The 20,745-nt window shown below is 38.9% G+C and overlaps 1 protein-coding gene across 5 annotated transcripts in view; it reads left to right on the top strand.

Moving 5' to 3' along the window:
* The window catches only part of DHRSX (dehydrogenase/reductase X-linked), a 218,515-nt gene extending 198,337 nt beyond the window's left edge, over positions 1-20,178 (top strand). For all 5 annotated transcript variants that reach the window (XM_071548368.1, XM_071548350.1, XM_071548342.1 and 2 more), the window contains one exon: positions 19,717-20,178. In XM_071548368.1, the coding sequence (XP_071404469.1) occupies positions 19,717-19,914 (198 nt within the window). In that variant the 3' untranslated portion in view covers positions 19,915-20,178. The remainder of the gene's footprint in view (positions 1-19,716) is intronic.
* Positions 20,179-20,745: the final 567 nt, after the last annotated feature.

Here is a 20,745-nt window from a genome sequence, read left to right as displayed (position 1 = left end):
AGTATTTTTGCCTGCCAAGCTTCAGATGCAAAATTGAGTCTTCCACAGTCTGCTACTTGTCACACATGATCATAAGATGATTGAAAGTGTAGAAAGATAAAAGCTGTCCTATTGTTTTTGGAGCTCAGTGTGTTAAAAATAAAATTACAAACTACAATTTAATAGCTGCCTCCCACCTGGAGTACTGCATCCAGCTCGGGCTGTGTAGAACAGGAAGGATATCACCCTGTTGAAGGTAGTCCAGAGGAGGGCCACCAAGATGATTAAATGGATGAAGCATTTCTCCTACAAGGAAAGCCTTAAGAGAATTGGGATTGTTCAGCCTGGAAAAGAGAAGGCTTTGGGGTGACCTAATTATGGCTTTCAAGTACCTGAAGGGAGCCTACAAGAAAGATGGGACTTACTTTTTACAAGGGCTTGTAGTGACAAGATAAGGGGGAATGTGTTCAAACTGAGAGTAGGTTTAGATTAGATATTAGGAAAAAATTCTTTACTGTGAGGGTGGTGAGACATTGGAACAGGTTGCTGAGAGAAGTTGTGGATGCCTCATCCCCGAAAGTGCTCAAGGCCAGGTTGAATGGCGCTCTGAGAAACCTGTTTTAGTGGAAGGAGTCCCTGCCCATGGAAGGGGGTTTGGAACTAGATGACCTTTAAGGTTCCTTCCAACCCAAACCATTCCATGTTTCTAAAAATGGTGTAGGAAAGACACTATGGAGCAGCACACTTTTTTTTTTTTCTGTTGGGACTGTACATTGTCTAGTTACAAGGGCTATTTTTAGACTGCATGAGCTGTGAATGCTGCTTGGTCATTTCTCAGAGAGGAGTTTATCACAACTCTCTTCCCTCATGACTGGTAATGACAACTTAGGTCACCATTTTTCTGTGCATATAAAGTGATGGCTTCCATCATAATGAAGTTTGTGGTACTTCATCAGTGGCTTTGTGCAGGTAGTTGATCACAACCTGTTAAACAACTAAATAAGACTTGAACTTAAAAGCATCCAGATCCAAATCTTATAGCATATTCTTGTAGCAAGGATTATCTGTTTTGACTTTATATCCTCCATATCCTTTCATAAAGCATGTGAAACATGTCTGATCCTGCTTCTTAGAGGTCCTTCTTCATTTAGGGCTGGCCTTTTATTTTTCTTGCCTGGTTTAGGTTTCTGGCACATGTGTTATGTTTCACATGGCTGTTATCTGGGTATGTGGATTAAGGCTGACACCTATACATTGAACCCTAATCACTTTAGAGGGCCTGCAAATCTCCAGAGATAGTAAGTACTTCAGATGTCTATAACACGAGGTTCAACTGATGCTCGAAATCCATTCAAGAAGATCTGGAGTACAGGAAGGAGGGCATTTTACATAGTTTGGTTGGGTTTTTTCTAAATATAATTGCTTTATTAATATTATTTTGTATACACTTGGTTCTCAGTTTGTATTCTGGTGGTGTGGTGGGGTTTTTCCCCCTTGTATTGAGGCAAGCTTCAAGCACTGTTTTCACTGAAAAAATATATCCATCGCCCAATATCTTGGCTGTACAACTTCTCCTGTGAGAGTTTAAACCCACTTGTTGTAACTTTAGGTCAAAGGCAGATTGCTGATGTCATCTAGCTTTCTGAAAAAATGATAAAATATAAAATGTGTTTGTGCTCATGTACCTGGGTTTGTTATCTCCAGGTCACTACACAATGGTTTACTCAGAGGAGCCAAGAGAATTGCAAAGTACCTCCAGTGCTCAGAAGCAGAACTTGTACTTGTGATGGACAATCTGTCACATGTTCTCCTGGTAGGAAAAAAAGAATTTGCAGCACTAGAGTCATTAGGCTTTGTAGATGTGAGCAGGTACCATCCTGCTCAAGGTTGGTACCAGTGCTGTCACTGTTACCATAAAGGAAAACACATCTTTTGTGTGTTGATTTCAGTTTGACTCTGTAGAAGCTCTGTCAACATTTTTCTTTATTGTCGGTTTATATCATGATGTCTAGCAGTAGTCTTTAATCAAAATAAACAGGACTGAGGTTACTTTTAAGAGAAAAAATTAGTCAAGACAAGAATAAATTGAGGCAAACTGACTGGAAACGTATTTACTTTGAAGAACTGAGAAAAATAAGAAAGAAGTAAGGAACTCGTTTCAAATCAGACTTTGGAAAAGGCTTCCATGGAGTGGTAGCTATAAGAAAATGGTTGTTTTTCTGATAGAGTTTAAATAGGTTTATGGAGAAGAAGATAAGCTGATAGGTTATCTGTCAAATTAGATCTGGGATGTCCCAAGAGGTCCCTGCAGTCCCCATTTCCTTTTGAATTATTTATTTAGAATCCTTTTTATTTTCCTTCAGGTTTGTCTGTTTTGCTCCCATGCTGAAAAGAAAAAAGAAATCCAGAATAAGTGTCCAAAAGTGAATATTTGCCAAGATACATCCATTTTGATTTTGAACTTGTTGAGTACCTAGAAAATCCTTCTTTAGGAAAACCTTTGGTGAAGATTTACCATTTCTAGCAGTAGCCTCTACCCTTGCCTTTTTAGACAATAGTTCTTTCAGTTGTTTGCTGATGAGCTGTGTTCACCTGTCCAACAGTCCACTCCAGGCTCTTGTCTACAGAGAGAAAAGGGAAAATTGGTGCTATGGGTCAGATTGAAGAGCCTACAGTGAAAATGAGATGTTTTATTGTACCAGCCAAGAAATCTGTGCAAGATCTTAAAAATTAAAATAGGCAAGATAAATTGAAAATGGAGCTGTAGAGGTAGTGTACATGCTATCCAGTTAATCTACGGTCTGGGTTACAACAATGTTCTCCACAAAATTGGTCAGTGCTTAAGAGACCCCTTTCAGCTGAGAGGCCAGGCCAGCCACAGGCAACAGCGGGATCCTTGTACAAGAGAACACGGCTTCCCCTGTGTATTCATGAGCGGCTCAAGGCCATTGCCTTGGGTCTTTCTGACTCTCTGTTTTGCATCTAAAGTACCTTCAAGATGACTAATATTGAGGAGACTTGTAGTCCTGCTGGGAGAAAACCAAGTAGCTGACTCCAGCTGAGTGTCCAGAGTAGACTAGCAGGGGTTAGTGTGGCCAAGATTTCCATTCCTACAATGTCCAGAACCAAGACTTTCGTTCAGGATTTTGTCTAAGGAAAGGAAAGTTATTCTTAGTTCCTGTTTTGGGATGTCAGATCTGCTTCCCCTGAATTGCTGTTTTCACTGCTACTTACCATATTTTTCTTAATTGGAGAATTTATACTGCAGGTTTTAAAATTTAAAAAAAAAAATATTTTTACTTGAGTTTTTTTTGTTTATTTTTGGCTGTTTTGCTTTGGTTTGTTTTGGTTTTTTGGGTTTTTTTTGGGGGGGACTTTTTTATTTAAACCATGATGTGGTGCTGTAGAGAAGTCAAAACTAGGTTACTAGGTTCTTAATCTTTCTTTTGTGGATCTTACAAATTAGAGCAAAAAAACTGCATCAAATGGATACTGATACTGATAATGGATCTATTATGATAGCTGAGATGTGTCAATTCTCTAAATGCCTTTGCCCTGTGATATGAATGACTGTCTAGCTTTCAAAATAAATCCTTTGGATTATACAGAAAATTTGAACTGTCAAGAAATAAATGGTGTGGTGAACTGAAACATAGGTCTCTTAAGATGCCCTCAATTTAGCTGTATTTCAGTAATCTCTCATTCACCTTTCATTGCTGTCAGCAGCTTGTAGGTTTTCTTTTACATTTATGATGGAAGTATCTGTCTATAAATCATGTCACTGAGATGCATGTGTTTTGCTACTTCAAGGAATTAGTAAATAGTGCATCGTTTCTCTGGTTAACACTGCTGGGTCATTGTTATCACCAGCTATTTCTTCATATAAACATCTTTCTTGTTTTAAAAATTCTGTATTTGCATGTGTGGTAGATGGCAGGTGCATTTGTTAAGTAAGTGCATATAACTTTGTTTCATGTTTTTCTTTGTTTTCACTGTCAACATGTATTTCTGTAAAACTTTTGTTGACAGTAGGTATTTATTAACAGAATTTTGAACGTATTATTACAGTTATAGAGTGCCTTTATCGTAGAAAAATAGATATATCTAAAATATTGATGCCTGGAGTACCTTTCATGTTTTGGAGGTACTTTGCTTAAATGTCTGGAGACTAGATAATTTTTATGTTAAAATATTACTTTCAAGTATAGAACTTTTTAATATACAAAGTTATATTGAAAAAACTCCCTAATTTCCTTTTTAATCATATACTAAGCAAAAATGTAACCTACTGTAAGTTTGCAAGTTAAACAGATACAATTAAGTCTTTTTCAATGTATTCTTTCACTTTTAACCTTAGTCACTTGCGATAGCTAAGAATTTTTTTGAAAGATAAATAAATAACCCTAACAAAATGAAAAGCACTGAATATTTTGGAAGACTGCAAGATCCTTTTCATTTAATCTGCTGTTTGTAATTGTCACTGTAGATTATGGATGAGAACACCTGCAATTGTCCTCTGGTTAATATATTTTTGAATTAGAAGAAAGGGCAGAGCAGCTGGCAATTGGTCAGCTAACCTACATTGCAAGCCTTTAAAACACTGCTTCAATGAGACTTCTTAATGATGAAATACGTAGGGATGGCTTTTCTGACAATCCATGGGATGTGATAGATGATACTAACCTTTTCTCTAAATTAAACCAGAAAATCAGGAGCCAGCAGGCCATACACTCAGAGCTTTGGAATAGCAGCTCCTTTCCTGCTCATCATAAATACATTTTCAATATTTATTTTTAAATTATGGAAATATATTCTGGATTATACTCTCATCTTCATTTCACTGAACCTACTTCACCCTCTGTAATTTCAAAATAGTTATATTTGTACTTATTTCATGCAGCAGCAGTTAGCACCAGCCAGAATACTTGTCTAGATTTTATGTCCAACACAAAAGTAAGCTTTATGAGTTTGAGTAACTCTCTACTACTTACAAATGAGATGTATACTGAGAAAATCTTCAATCTTATAATTTCTCATACTTGACCAAATAAAAGAAAAAAACTCTGATTGATCTTTTTGAAATTAGATTTTCAGAGGAGTTAAAGAGCATACTTGGCTCAGATATCTATTTTTGCATAGAGAAACACTTTGTGTAAGAACATGTACCTCAGTCCTATTTTCTCTTCTGATTTCTCTTTGTGGTTTTGTTTGTTGTTTGGGGGTTTTTTCTGCTCTGGTCTTCTGCAACTATTTGCAAATTCTTCATAATATTAATTTAGACTAAGAGAGGAATCTCCCTGATTTTTCAGGGAGAGCCAAACCACTTTTCCTTATTTTATTATGTCAGTAATTAAAAAATAATGCTGTTTTCTTCTGCAGAACTGTAGCAAGACACCCAAATCAGTTTCTAGTCACAAGTGGGCATTTATTCTTTTAAAAATCTGTCCCTCCTATCTGATGCTGCTGGTAACTGTTGGCAGATGTTTAAATAGATGTGCTCTGATGGCAGGCATGAAGTTGTTTCCATTCGTTTTCTAAGCTAAGACCAGGTGTTTGTCCTGGGCTAAGCAGAACTGATTTGCAGTTAAAACCTAAAGTAAAGCAGCATCCTTTCAGGATGTAAGGCAGCCATGTCTCAAGCCACATGTGAATCAAAAAGAAAAATGTTAGAGCCAGAGATAATTGTCTTCTTCACTGCCCTATACATGTTGGGTATTTGTTTATGCAAGTGAAGAATGGATGGGTTATTCTCTCCCATCTTAACAAAGGAGGATTCAGATTTGTACCTTGGACTGTTTCATGCTTTTCCCTTGCCCCACACAGAGATAGCAATAAAAACAAGGTAGAGGGCTATATTTAGAGAACTAGGCCAATAGGAGTTCACTGGTTCCCTGTAGGAGCCAGTGATAAATCTATCTTCCTGGGAGATTCAGTGAGCATTAAGGCACACCATCTCCAGCTCTGGCCACCTCATATACTTCCAGTTGATCTGACACATAAACCATTGCATGTGAAAAAAGAAACTGTGAAGGCTTAAAAAATTGGCAGACCAGCAGAGTTATACTGGACCCTTAAGATGTGAGGTCTTGATCATTTTGTGACAGACAATGTCCTATGCAAGAAAGAGCTTTGCACTGAGCACCATGGCTACAACACTCTAGTGATATTCATGCACTGATGGTAGATGCACTTATCCATCAAGAAGTCTAGTTTTTGCATTTCAGTCAAATGTAATCAATATATTCACACTAACCTTTAATATATTCACAGTATAACAGTCAGGAAAAATTACACTGGGATTAAGGAGCAAAGGCAAGTATTGCTGAAGAAATTTTAAATAATGTGCAGATCTCTAGTGGGCATTGATTCATGTGCTTCATGGTGTCAATAATTGTTTGTGAATTGCAGACATTTTTTCTGGTGAACAGGGCATTTCTCCTGAAATACAGTCATTACCTATTGATTAGCTAAATACCAATTTTCATATATCAGTAGTGACAGTAAAAAGAAGAGTAACACTTACTTTGCACTAATGTGTAAGATCTGTTCATTGTTCCATCAATAACTGAAAGGAGTCTTCAAAATATATTTTTTGTCATAGAGCCCACACTGACATTTTTAGTAGCCATAAGTCTCAGGATAAATGGGAAAAGTCTAAAGGGCTCTTTTGGGTTTTTAAGGGTTTTTTTGATTGTGGTGTTGAAATGTTCTGCTGTCTCAGGATAGGACTACAATAAGAAGGACATATTTATCTTTGTTTAGTGCTAATGTAATTTCTCTTTTTCCTGCTGTATGATTCTCCATTTTATCCCAATTGCTGGTAATTGTGCTACTTTTTGATTAAATTATGAGACCTGAGATTCAGCAAAGAGAAAATAATTAAAACTATTTGTTTCACATACTGTCAGCAGCTATTAGGGAAATTGTGGGGTTTTTCCAGAGCTGTGTTACAGACTTTGCAAAGTTCGCAAACAGCTGGAATTCTCTTTTATGGAACACAGTTTTAAAAGTAAGGATCAGTTAAGTTTTTGTACACTAAGGAGTTTATGTACATAATAGAAACCAAGCATTTAGATTATTTTAATATAAAAAGTGCACTGCTTGGAAACTCTTGCTTTTTGATTATGTCTCCCTTATAGAGTTCAGGCAGTGAAAAAGCCACATCAGCTCAGCGGATATTTTCAGAGCAAAGGGGGCTTTGCAGCTTGTCCTTCCAGCCACAGGAATGGCTCATGGCCGGGCAGGGACTGAGCAGCAGCAGTAGGGATTGTGGTGATCTCTGTGGCCTGGGACCAGCCCCACTCGCAATCCTTCCCTACAGCCCTGTGTGTCCAGCAACGTAACAATGTCACACCACCCTTTCAACATCCCTTGCAATTTTGCTGCAAAGAGGAGCCTTGTTTTCTCCTAATATTTCCTTCTCCTTTCTCTACATCAAAAGGCTTGAGCTGGCTCCTTTGTTTGCACCAGAGATAGTAGATGCTATTAACCCCAAGAGTGTGGGCTTTGAAGGCTGCTCTCTACCCCTTTTAGGTTTTTGAAGGGGCCCAGTGTTATGGATGGGTGATTCAAGGAGGGCAAGTGTTGGTGCTGCACTGGAAACCCTTCTACCCTGAGCCCTTTCCTCCTTCACGTGGCATATGGGCTGTAAAACAGGATCTGAGTGAGTGGGGCAAGTGGCACACTGATGTAGCAGCCTCACTCTGCTAAGAGGTTGCAATGAGGGCAATGAGGCCCTGGCAAGAGGCATTTGGGAATTCAGGAGGAGAAGGGAATGAAAAATCATTGAGACTGTCTGTGGGATTGTTGTGGGGCAGGATGAAAAGGCAGGTGGAGAAATGGATGAAAGTTTTGTCTGCAGACATGCTTTGCATGCTAGCTAGAGAAACAGAACCCTAATCTTGATTGGAACAATTCAATTCCACTGTGAAGTACATGTTAAATAACAATAGGCAGCTGCAGAGCTGTGCAGACTTGCAGGTGAAGAGCAGAATTCTAAGCAAGCTGCTGGGCAGGCAGGAGAGGCAGAGGGGAGAGCAGGCAAAGGTGGTCCGCACTGGTGTTTGAGTCTCTGCTCAGGCCTCAACCTGCGCTTTTACAAGCTAAAAGAAATTACTTAAACCATAGTGCAGTTCTGTGTTAATTCAACTGGAATTTTTCCTGGGAAGCAGACGTTTAGTCATCTGGAGCATTGCTGCTTGCAGCCTATCACCTTGAGTGATTAAGGACTCATTGATTGGACTCTCAAGGCCAAAGGACATGTGCAGCAAAAGGGCTTTACCGAAGAACCATTTCTTCCTGCAGCAAGAGCCAGGACAGTCAGTTTAGTCATTTACACAGAAATGGTGTATGCCATGTCACCTGTACAGCCATGTGACATTTCTGCTGTGACTTCTGTCATCCGGAAAGGAAACAGAAACACATTAAGGACCACATCTGTCACCTAATCCAGTCCTGGCCTTTGGAACGGATATGCAATTTTTTTTCCCTCTATCTGCTAACTTAATGAAGGTTTGCAAAAGCCTCTTAGCAGTTCTGGTTCTAAATTTCACAGCTTCACAGTGGATAGTAAATCTGGATCTTTCTGCTTACCAGTAGTTAACAATTTTCAGTAGATCCACTTTCATGCTTTCCTTACCTATTCCACTGGCAAGGACTGGCACCTTTTTTTTTCTCATCCCCTTTTCAAATTACTAGTGCTATCACCCCTCTCTGCACTGAGTACCACCCTACCTTTCTTTTAGACCATTTAGCTGGTTAAATGTGATGAATTTAAATTCTCAAGTAATTGTTTTCAAGATGGAAGTTTTTTGCTTCTGTTTCAGACCTTGGGAAACATTTGTGTGACTGAGGCTCTGCATGTTTGCTCTCTCTGTAATGAGCTCTTCGGGAAAAGATATGATGCCTCAGATCTTAGTTTTAGAGACATGACTAATCTCGTTGAAATCAATGGCACAATTTGCTGTCTAAAGTTAAATATGTACTTTGGCTGTCTTCTGAATTTAAGCCATCGATAGATTCCTTTGAGAATAGTAAAGAGCCCCAGGGCTGATTGATTTAAATAAAGGGATTTAAGCTTAAACTCACTTTCAGGCTACAAAACAAAAAACTTGATTTGAATAATTAGATTTAGTCATCCTTTGCATTTGCATTTTTAGTTATTTTGTTAAAAACCAGTTGATTCTGGTGGGTTAGTAAGCATTCAGATATGTCAATTTGCAACTGAATATAGCCTTTGCCTTTAAATTTAGTACTTCTCTTGGGTTCTGAGAGGATAAGCTACATAGACAGCTCCATAATCTTATGGTTTCAGAATCTATCTATAATTTCATGACTGTAGCATTCTGATAGCATTATGATAGAAAATGGGAAATGGTAGTTTTGCTTGCAAGATGACTCATTTTTTTCTTTACTTTTTTTTACAAGCTGCTTCCAGATGAAATAGAGTTTAATTAAAATGAAAAGAACTGTCATTTTTAAAGGGTTTTATTACTTAAACAGAAATACCCTGAACTTACTGGGCAAAACTGAGGATGATCTGTGGTTAACTAATGCACTTAAATATATCTGTCAGAAAAATAGGATTAGAAAATGTGAGCCATTCTCACCTAAATCTATTCTTTCACTAAATTAACAATAGAAAATTAGTCTAGTCTTCTTGTCTTCCATCTTTGCAGTAGATCTAAGGACAGATCTAGATTAACTCCCTTGTTTATGTCTTTTGTGTTTATCATTCAAGATTAAATAGTGAAAATGCCAACAACTGGAATTATGGGAAAGATAAATTTCCAGAATAAGATTCCTTCTCTCCCCACCACTTTTATCTATTTTCCAGTTTGGGCTTTCTCCTCTCACTTTAAAGAATATCATGAAACTATAATTTAAACACAATAACTATAGAAAAAACAGAAACTCAGAGCAGTTGGGGCGTGGACAGTGCTAAATGGTTGTCCTGGTTTGGGCTGAGATAGAGCTAATTTTCATAGGAACTGGTACAGTTTTGATCCAGTATGAGAATAATGTTGATAACACACTAATGTTTTAGCTGACACTAAGTGGTGCTTATGCTAAGTCAAGGACTTTTCAGGTTCCCATGCTCTGCTTGTGAGGAGGTGCACAAGAAGCTGTGAGGGAGCACAGTCAGGACAGCTGACCCAAACTGGCCCAAGGGATATTCCATGCCATAGGACATCAGGCTCTACATATAAACTGAGGGGAGTTGGCTGGGAGCCACTGATTGCTGCTCAAGGACTGACTGGACCTCAGTCAGTGGGTGGTGAGCAATTGTACTGTGCAACACTTGTCTTGGTTCTTATTTCTTGCTCCTTTTCATTACAATTTATTAATAATATATTTTACTCCTTTTTTTTTTCTATTATCAAACTGTCCTTATTTCACCCATGGGTTTTATCTTTTTCTGATTCTCATCCCTATCCCACTGGGGGATGGAAGGGGAGGAAGTGACTGTGTGGTACTTGAACCACAACAATGGTATTTGGTGATCTACTTGAAACTTCTTCCTTCCAGCCAGCTCAGTAATGTCATGTTTCTGTCCTTCAGAAAGGCTCAGCATCAGCAAAAGGGAAAAGGAAGCATAGAATCATAGATTCATAGGTTCACTGCGTTTGAAGGGACGAATCATTGATTCCAACTCCTGGCCCTAGACAGAACACACCAAGAATGTGCCCCACGTGCCTGAAAGTGTTGTCCAAGCCCTTCTTAAACTCAGATAGAGTTGGTGTTGTGGCCACTTCCCTGGGGAGCCTGTTCCTGTGCCCAACCAACCTCTGGGGAAAGAACCTTTTCCTAATATCCAACCTAAAGCAACCCTGACAAAGCTTCATGTAATTTCCTTGGTTTCTGTCGCTGGTCACCACAGAGTAAAGATCAGTACCTGCCCCTCCTCTTTCCCTCACAAGGAAGTTGTAACTGCAATGAAGTCTCCCCTCAGTGTCCTCTCCTCCAGGCTGAACAGACCAAGTGACCTGAGCTGCTCCTCATATGCTTCCCCTCCAGACCCTTCAACATCCTTGTAGCCCTCCTTTGGGTGCTCTCCCATGGCTTAATGTCTTTTTCATAGAGGCTGAGACCCAGAGTGAGGTGGGAAAGTGAAGTTTCTCTCCACAGAGGAGCTTTGTGTGGAGCAGACCCATCAGCAGGGCATATTGCAGTCCAGCTAGCATGCCACTGCAGTGCAGACCCAAGAAATTTGGAGGAAATTGTATTTTTGCTTTCATCTCTCCTGTCTTCCCAGGTGTATTTTCATCTTATGTGCTATTAAGGCAGAGATGAAGCGCCCTGTAGTCATTTTGAGTTAGTTGGTGCACATCATGATTTCTGGTCCTCGTTGTTTTTAGTGCAGGCATATGGTCTGCCTGAGTCCTGGGGGAGAAGTGTCCTCCGCTGACCTTACGTGGTGATCCAGGGAGGGATTTGCACCTTCTCACCTGAGCCGTCTGGTTTCAGCAAGTGCCTCCAGCAGGGAGGTGAGAAACTGATGCTGGCAGCCAACCTCTACCAGCCCCACCGCCTGCCTGAGCCCATAGATGGGAATAGCCCTGCTGCTTTTTGGGGTGCAAAATGGGGGTTGTAGCAATTTAAAACAGAAAAGGCTGTGAAATACCTGCCAGCCTACGTAATTTTGGGTTATTTTGTCTATGTTCTGTACAGTCTTTATGGGTTTTGATCTCATCGTAGTTCATAAAGGCTTTCTATATTGTGGTTTACTTTTAAATATTTTAGAGTTCCATGCCCATCCTAAGTGCTTCTAATAATTTTAAAAAATAACCGTCATTATAAGAAAGTTGTGAAGTTGGAGATATGTCAGTTTCTGTTTTCTAAGAAGGGAAAACAAGATACTTATTTTGTCAAATATTCAACTGTAAGAAAAAAAGTAGAGATGATGGTAGGGGTCTGTGAGTCAGAAGTTCCAATATATCTTATGCCTGAAGTCTTGTATTTTCCCCAAAAGTCAGCATAGACATTTTACTTTCCTTGTGCAGGCAGGCAATAAATTGTTCAGGGGTATAAGCACTCAGGACCATCCTCTTCAACACCAAAGCCTTGCTGTGTCTCCTTCTCTCTGAGGCTGACAAAAATGCAGCTACCACTTCAAACATAAACATTTCTGTGTGCTTTTCTGTGTTGATTACCAAAATCTGTCTTAATTTGAAAGAATTCAGGAAACTAAAGATGACCCATGTACTGATGTAAGATGATGCATAGAAAATTAAAGCTCTAAAGCTTTCATGTTTGTTTGTTGTTTTAAGTTCTCTTTAATTTTCATCCATTCACATTTCAATTCATATTTAAATTATGCTTTCAAGTGAAAAATTGGGCATATATTATTAAATGATGCAGATGTTCCAGCCACTACCTATCAAAGAGGTTGCCTCTCTAAGAGCTTTGTTGGAGAGAGGAGTCATCTTATGCTCTTATTCATTTTTCTCAGATAATAATAGTTCAAAACTCAGTAGAATTAAAGCCTTGTGTAGATAATAAAAATAACAGAATGGTTCCTTAGTATATATGTAACATGAATATTAAGCTGTAATTCAGTATTCTTACTTAATGATACATTAGTCTACATCTTGGAATTATGAAGATTATATTCCGTTGCTCACATGATACTGTAATTATAGCCATAGAGCTGGTAGTAAACAAATAATGTTTTCCTTTACAAACAGAGAAAAGGAGTTACAGCCTAGTGTGTGACGCATCAGGATAAGGATTTAGGAGGCTCATTCTTGCCTCATCTCTTCTCCTGACCTGCATATTTGCTTCAGTAAATCTCTTGGCTGTCTGTGAATAGAGGTGTTGCAGAAAATCCCAGATTATGTGGATACTCAGGACAATTCTCAGGATCCTCAGCAATAGGCAGCTGCAGGACATCGCCTGGTTTCCAGAGAGCTGATTAACCAGGGTGTCATGCTCACAGAATAGGCTTCAGTATTTTGTGAAGTATGTGTATTCTCTCCTCCTGTTATTGTCTGCCTTATTTCCTAGAGACTGGATGTTTCGGTAAGTGCGTGTCTCTGATTGGATGTTTATGCAATGTCTGGGGCAGCAGCCTCCTATCTGTCAAATTTTGCGTACTGTTACTGAGCTGAGTAAGGTAACACATGTAATGTAATTTCAGTGGCTGCAGCGATATCTCAGTTCTGACTTTGAAGACATTACTGTCTGATGCAAAGTGAGCTTAGGAATCAACCTTCAGGCAAAGTAATCTTCCTCAATGCACTTGACAAAATGAATAAAGGACTCAGTTGTGATTAACGACTTTGACCCAAAGTTTCAAGTCCCTGCTCAATCTCAGTCATGTAAAGTTGTATTCTTGTTTCCATTTGAAAATTGCTTAAAAGTGAACATCATTCTTTTAGTTCTCCATTTCAACATCTTAGAAAATGCAAAGTATGAATCCACAAGCAGTTCTGCTCACATCACTGAGATTATATTGCACTTCTAAGTGAGAGAGATTCAGTTTGAAATTAATACACACAATTTTAATTTTTAGCTGCAAGTGACTTTCACTGTTGGAGCTGCTCTTTGAAGTCAGCAGAGTTTTCTTCAGTGTGGCCCAGAAGGTTGGACAGCCAACATGGGCTTCATTCAGCTGCCTGAGAACAGGTGTCTCATGTTAATTGAGATGATCCATGATGTCCTGTTGTGGCTAACCCCAGTCAGCAGCCCCTCACTCACTCCCACACCAGTGGGTTCGGGGAGAGGATCGGAGGGGTAAAAGCTAGAAAACTCATGGGTTGAGATTAAGACAGTTAGTAGAGAAAGCAAAAGTCGTGTACACAAGCAAAGCAAAGCATGGAAGTAATTAACTACTTCCCACAGGTGGGCAGGTGTTCAGCCATCTCCAGGAGAGCAGGGCTCCATCACACATAACAGTAACTTGGGAAGACAAACACCATCACTCCAAACATCTTACCCTTCCTTATTGTTCCCCCTACTTTATATACTGAGCATAAAATCATATTGTTTGGAATATCCCTTTGGTCATTTGGGATCACCTGTCCTGGCTGTGTCTCCTCCCAGCTTCCCATGCACCCTCAGCCTCCTTGTCAGTGTGGCAGTACAGAAAGCAGAAAAGGTCTTGGCTCTGTGTAAGCCCTGCTCAGCAATAACAAAACCATCTCTGTATTATCAAAACACAGCCCCATACCAGCTGCTGTGGAGAAAATCCCAGCCAAAATGAGCAAACCTGCTGAGCCTGAAGTAGCTGCTTTAGAAGAGGAGGGTTCAGACCCATGGCTACTGCCTTCCTCAGTAAAATTCTGAATCTGAAAGAAAAGCCATTCCAGGGCTTAAGAGTAGAGCTACTTGGCCATTTTTCATCAAAACAGATTTCTCAGAAGGCATTACTCTAATACAAAACAAAGTGAAACCTTCCACCACCAACTCCATCAAAGGACTCATGGGAAATCAGACATTCAAGCCCGGGTGCATGCCTGCTCTTGTGCTCCCTGACCAATAGGCTGACCCTGACAGTCTTTTGGGGACAGATACTTTCTTCCATGGTCTGTCTTATCTACAGGCATTCCAGCCATGTATCTGGGAGCTGACATGACGACAAGATGGGGCTTCCCAATCTCTCGTGTACCTGGAATTTTTTTTTTAAATGTCTTTCCAGAAAATTTGCTTTCAAAAGGAAAGGGAGATTCAGGTTTTGATGCTTTCTGTGTCTGTTTTTCAGCTATCTCTCCTTCTGTTCTTTTCAGTATCCTGTGCTCAAGGAAAACTTCTCTTTTTACCAGAATAGTCATGAATTATTCATACTATAAAAACTTCTTTCCTTCCAAATTTTGGTATGTTTTTTAGAGTGAAAATTGCTTTGCGTTCTTAATTCATCAAAGTTTCATCTTTTATAATATATTCATATCTTTTATTCAGAAATTATTTCTCTATAGCCACAACATTGTCAGGAGAAAGGCTTTACATTTTAACTGAGCCATTTCTGTTTGTAGCTATTTCTTTCAAAGATAAAATCTAAAGCATTTTATTATGGAGTGAATTTATTAAAGAATTCTCATTGCCATGAGTTGGGGATTGAAGAGAAATTAATTTGATGGTGCTGACTGGGTATCTAGGGAGAACTGTATATTCAATAAAATATATCTATCTCTTTCTAGTCTCCTATCAAGGCAGAAATTGGATAGAAAGAGAATAATAGTGACCTACATGTGAAAGAATAGGAGAAGAGAGAGAGAACATAGATGAAAACCAGGGTTTTTGAGTGAAGCCAGAGATTGCTGCAAAGCTGTGCAGCCACACCTCTCTGGCAGCTTTGGTTTCTTACGGACCTGTCAGTTGGTCCTGGTCACTGGTCACACCAGGACATACAGTCAGATGCTACAGCCTTATTGATCAAAAGTGGATGAACAAGTCTGTGCACCTGCGTCATGGTTTCCTTTCTAGCCTTTGTTTTCATACTCAGTGTTTCAATGGATTATTTTTTGTCTGGATTCTCAAAGCAACTATCTCGTTAGAAGGTCTAGACAGTGCACAAGTTACTCAATGTGCACTGAGCATATGTGGCCCCTGACTTCACCAGGAGGCTGTGGCAGCAGCTGTTGTTTCAGCTTGGGATCTTATACCAAAAAGTGGGTTTTGAAATGATTTGGTTGTTCACAGGTCATGGTAATCAGTGCATCCTTCAACACAGTTAATTTGTTTCTCCCAAGCTTGTTTGCTTTAATATTCATGGAAACACAATCCCAGCTACTCTGTTTCTGAAAGTTTTAAAACTATTCCATGTTTTGCATTTGCCTTTGTTCTTGAGAGTCAAGCAGTGTCTTGAGGGTGACTGGGTGTCACCCTTCCACTAGCTGCCACCAAGTAGATGAAAGACTTTGCTGTACCAAATAGCAGTATTTTCATGTTCTCTTTGTTGTTGCTCATCCCCACTGTGTATATGCATAGTACTGTTCAGGGATCCCAGGTGATTGTTTCTTTCCTGAAGCAAGACAGAAAAGGAAGAAAACTCTACATATACAGAATTTTTCAGTCCAGAAGCAAGTCAGTAAAATATCCGCATTTTAAAAATATTAGCAGAATAAATTAAAAAGGTGCAGGAACACAGGCAAAAGTGCTTTTCTCTCCTTCCGCAGGCTACACATGTAATGAGCAAAGCAAAAATGTGTAATTTCAATCAGACCTTTATTTACTGTTGAAGGCAAACATATAGTTAATTGCAAAAGAAAGTAAAAGATGTGATCAATACTGCAACAAGCAAAAGGAATTACAGATCCAGAATTTCATTAGGAAAATTTTAAACAGGAATCAATTTTACTTGGATATGACAAAGGCATTAATTACAGTTCCTTGGATACTAATAATAATTAGTAAAAAAACCCCAACCAATTTTAAAAAAAGTTCAGCACCAATAAGTTGGTAACTGAAGAGTAAAAAAGCATTGTGCAATCTATAGGAATCCCTTTTCTCTTAGAACAGGGCCAATCAATTAATGAACAAGGTGTTACTGGTCATATGTGTATGTGTATTATTCTGTTACTGTTTGTTGTTTGGGTTTTTTTCTGGAAATATACAGTGAATACTCCTCTCTGATTTGAATTATACTTATTGTTACTGCCCATCTATCTCCAAATTTTTGTATAATACTTCAGTGTTCCAAAGATGAGAACACATTCCTGTTTGTATAGAGCATCATGGTAAACATTCTGGGGTTTTATAGTTCAAGATATTTGTCCACTGCCTGGTGATTTCTCTGTTGTTCTCCTTCCTAGAAGGCCATTGGCATCAAAGGATACTTCAAATATGTTGCTTTGATCATAGTCTCCTGGTTGTGGTTGTTTTCTTTTCCAAGGGCTTTATGGTTCCTCCTCATCTTTTGATGGGCTATCATATGGTAAAAGAAGAGCTATGGGACCCAAAGGAAAGTTGGAAGCAAGTAGTGAGGCTGCCTCTGCTGGAACAATTTGTGCTGCTCCTTATCCAGAAATTCATAAATTGCTGCAGTGGTTGCAACTTGCTGCCAGCCCTTCCCAAGAGGGCCTCAAGCACTGTTAGACAGGATGTCTTCATGTGTCTGTGTGTCTTCGTTGCAGTTGATCTGTGGGTGTGTAGTAGACCCAGCACTTTCCCAGAAAGAGTCTTGACTGTGTGTGGGCAGGTGGATGTATAGTAGGTATGGACAAGATCCAGCAATGAATCTTTACTTCCAGCCTCTCAAAACAAGTTGGTCAACTACCCAGATGGAAGGCCAAGGCACTCCTTGTGTGAAGCGTTTCCTTTTTACTTTCAATAAAACAGAAAACATGCCAAAAACTGTGAAAAGTTTCTAAAGTAAGGGAACATTAAAACTTTCATCATTAATTAAGTGCTCAGAAGGTGGAATAAGACATAATTAGTCATATATATGCAACTTTCTCCCTGTTGCAGTAGAAAAATTATTTTCCTTAACATTTCCCTAACATCTAGAATCATAGAATCATAGAATGGCTTGGGTTGGAAGACTTTAAAGACCATCTAGTTCCAATACCCCTGCTGTGAGCAGTGACACCTTCCACTAGACCAGGTTGCTCAGAGCTTCATCCAAACCTGGGCTTGAACACATCAAGGGATGGCTAATCCCTTAATGTAGTGTAGTTGGGTTTTTTCGCTTGTATGTTTATATAATTGTTTTTAGCAACAGCTGATAGAAACTAAACTGGAATTTGGCGTAGAACTTTCAACTCAGCATATTAGTTATGGTGGATGGAAGAAGCAAAGTAAATCCTACAAAAAGTCACACCAGCTTACCTTAATGGATGGTCACAGTGCTACTGTTCTTAGAAGGCAGTGTGGCCATGTAAGCACTTTCAATCAGTACATAGCCTTTATTTTAAATTTTTTATGTTACTTTGAATAGAATAGAGTAGGATAGGCTATTTCAGTTGAAAGGGATCTACAGCAATCAATGACCAATTCATGACTGACCAAATGCTAAAAGCATGTTGTTAAGGGTCTTGTTCAAAACCTGTTAGAGAGGTTTAGGGCACCTCTCTAGGAAGCCACTTCCAGTGTTTGACCACCCTCTTGGTAGACATTCCTTCTGGTAGGGAACTTACCTGGCATGTCATCAAAAGCTAAAAATCTTGATAAATTCTGCATACCCTGGGAGAACCTCTCCATTGAATTAGCAGAGGCACGTGGTATTTCTGATGCTGTAACAACATCCATACAGACCAGTCTCTGAGGCCGTAGAGAGCCCTGCTCATGAGAATATAATCACACAAATTCCACCCACAGACAATTTTCTAAATCAGTTTAGGTCTGAGCTGTTGTTATTAAGGTATGAGAGTCATTGATATTGACATTTGTGCTTGTTTGTGCTGGACAACCATCACATGAAGCAATGGCTTATCTGTGTCTCTAATTTTTTAAAGCAGAGCACAACAGTATGTAAAAAACCAGAATAAGTTCTATAAAGTATGAATGCTCTTATTCATCATTGTTCTGCTACTTTATAATATTAAGATTTTTTTTATATTGCATCATAGTTGATAATTATAGTAGCCACCATGTGAGCACCTGGACTCTACCCTGAGCCTGCAAAGAATTATGCATGCCCATACGTTTATGTTATTTACATAATGTACTTAATGTGAATAGCACTATTTTTCTTAGAATAAAGAAGAGTGAAGTAGTAGAGTACTAAACTAGAGTAAATAAGCACTTTGTGTTTCTAGACAGAATCTCATAGTACAGTCGTCTTCTTAAAAGTATAAACATAACAAAAATCTTCCAATTACTTAGATTTTTGTTTTATAAGACACTGAGTAAGCTATTCACTACTGTCTCATTCATCCAGTGAGTTCTTCAGGAAAAGACATCCTGTCAGGTGCTGCAGACAAGTAGCATCAATACTGTTAATGCCTCAGATAAAGACAGAAAGGATTGCAAAATGATACATTATTATCTGACAGGCACTGATCATAATTATATCACTGATAAAGGCAAAGCATATCAAACATTTTGTTTTAAATATGCCCTTCAATTAGAATAAAAAATGCCATGGAAATAATTTCAGAGGTAGCTGTGTGATCATTCTGAATGCAAAAGGTAAATGTTTTCCATATCCTCAGGATGAAATAAGTTATCACTCTAAGCTATTTACTTATTAATTTTCATTCAATAGTCATGGTATATAAGACATTTTACTTTGTGACACTGCAGAACCCTGATAACTGTGCTCTGTGTAAAGTGTAATTCTCTGGTTTACCTGTCTGCTTGGATTGAACTGCAGAATCTTAATTTGCTGTCATGGTTTTCATGATCCTTTGCTCATGTCATGTTGTTACAATGAACACATTGCAAATACAGCATAGCCTTCATCTTCTTAAGGCAGAGAATAGACCCTTTCATCCTTGCAAAGTGAGTAATTAAACTAGGATTTTAGTATTTGTGCTTGATTTGGGGTTTATTAGCTCTAACTGTGAAAACTAATTATTTCGTATGCTCCATCTGAATTGCCCTTGAAGAAATGGACTGGAGCTTTCCATATATCTGTTCTGTGGCTTGAAGCTATTTCTAAAGAATACTGTTATAGAAATGGACTCTTTGATGATTAAATAGGTGGCTTTTTTATCATTACAAGCTTCAGGTTTGCATAAGGACCACAAGTGTGATGCAAAATTAGGGAAGATGTTTGTCACTAATACGGTCCTGTGGTGTAATGTAATTCTTCTGTTGTACCTGCCTCACTTGAATTTGGGTTTTTTGTTTCTGTAGACTCCAGAGGAAGGAGCCTCTACAACCATCTATGCAGCAGTATCACCTGAGATGGAAGGAGCTGGTGGCTGCTACCTTTACAATGAGGAAAGGACAAAATCAGCTGATGTGGCATACGATGAGGAGCTGCAGAGAAGGCTCTGGACAGAAAGCTGCAAGATGGTTGGGATTTCTGATGAAGCCAGCAGACTTCCCTAGAAGAAGCCACTTTCATCTGGGTAAAGGAAATGCATTGAAAAGCATCTTAGATGAATCCTTGCAGCATCAGTCATTATCCTGGAAATCACTATTCAGTCCCAAAGGCAAACGTGAAGAGCTCTGTTCTTCACTTGAACCCCTAGTCTGCTAGGGTGTGGGGGGAATATTCCCACAGAAAGATGTAGTGGTTGGTTTTAAATCTAACCATCAGTTTTGTAAATCATGATGTTTCAGTCTGTGATTAAAATACAATCTTTAACCTTGTGCAGAGTTGAGTTTTCCTTTTTTTGTTTTCAACAAAAATAACACTTTCCCTGGTGAGCATGTTGTGTCTGGGACATGCTGAACTTAAGTCACCTTTGTACAGATAAGTTCCTCTCTTAAATCAGTTTTAAAAGTTGAAGCTTTATTTCCTTAAGCTTCATTAATCTTTAAGACACTTTATAATGAATGTCAGCTTGTTCTAAGATAGAAATTGGCATTCATGATTGTAATGTTGTTTCTATCATAAGGTTACTTTTATATGTCAGCTTTTATCCGGAGGTATTAGCTGAAGGTCAGAACCAAAGAAAAAAAGTAAATAAATAAGGTCTTCTTCAGACAGGATATTGAATTTACTTGTTTCCAATTCAAGTTCATCTTTCTTTTAAAGGTGAGGAAGGGATCAAACATAATGGCAACACTGGCTTTGGCAGAGGATGCAGCTGGCCTGTTGTCTTGTTAGTAGGATAAGATTACTTCTCCCCTTTTCTCACGAACCCATGTAAACTTGCATCCACAACTTCTTTCATTTTCTTTGACAAGAGTCACTCATGTTGCATGAAGAATTGC

This window comes from Pithys albifrons, chromosome 1 (genome assembly GCF_047495875.1).
Source record: "Pithys albifrons albifrons isolate INPA30051 chromosome 1, PitAlb_v1, whole genome shotgun sequence".
NCBI lineage: Eukaryota > Metazoa > Chordata > Aves > Passeriformes > Thamnophilidae > Pithys > Pithys albifrons.
Note: the sequence above shows the minus strand (reverse complement) of the source record. Positions and strands in the feature narration are given on the sequence as shown.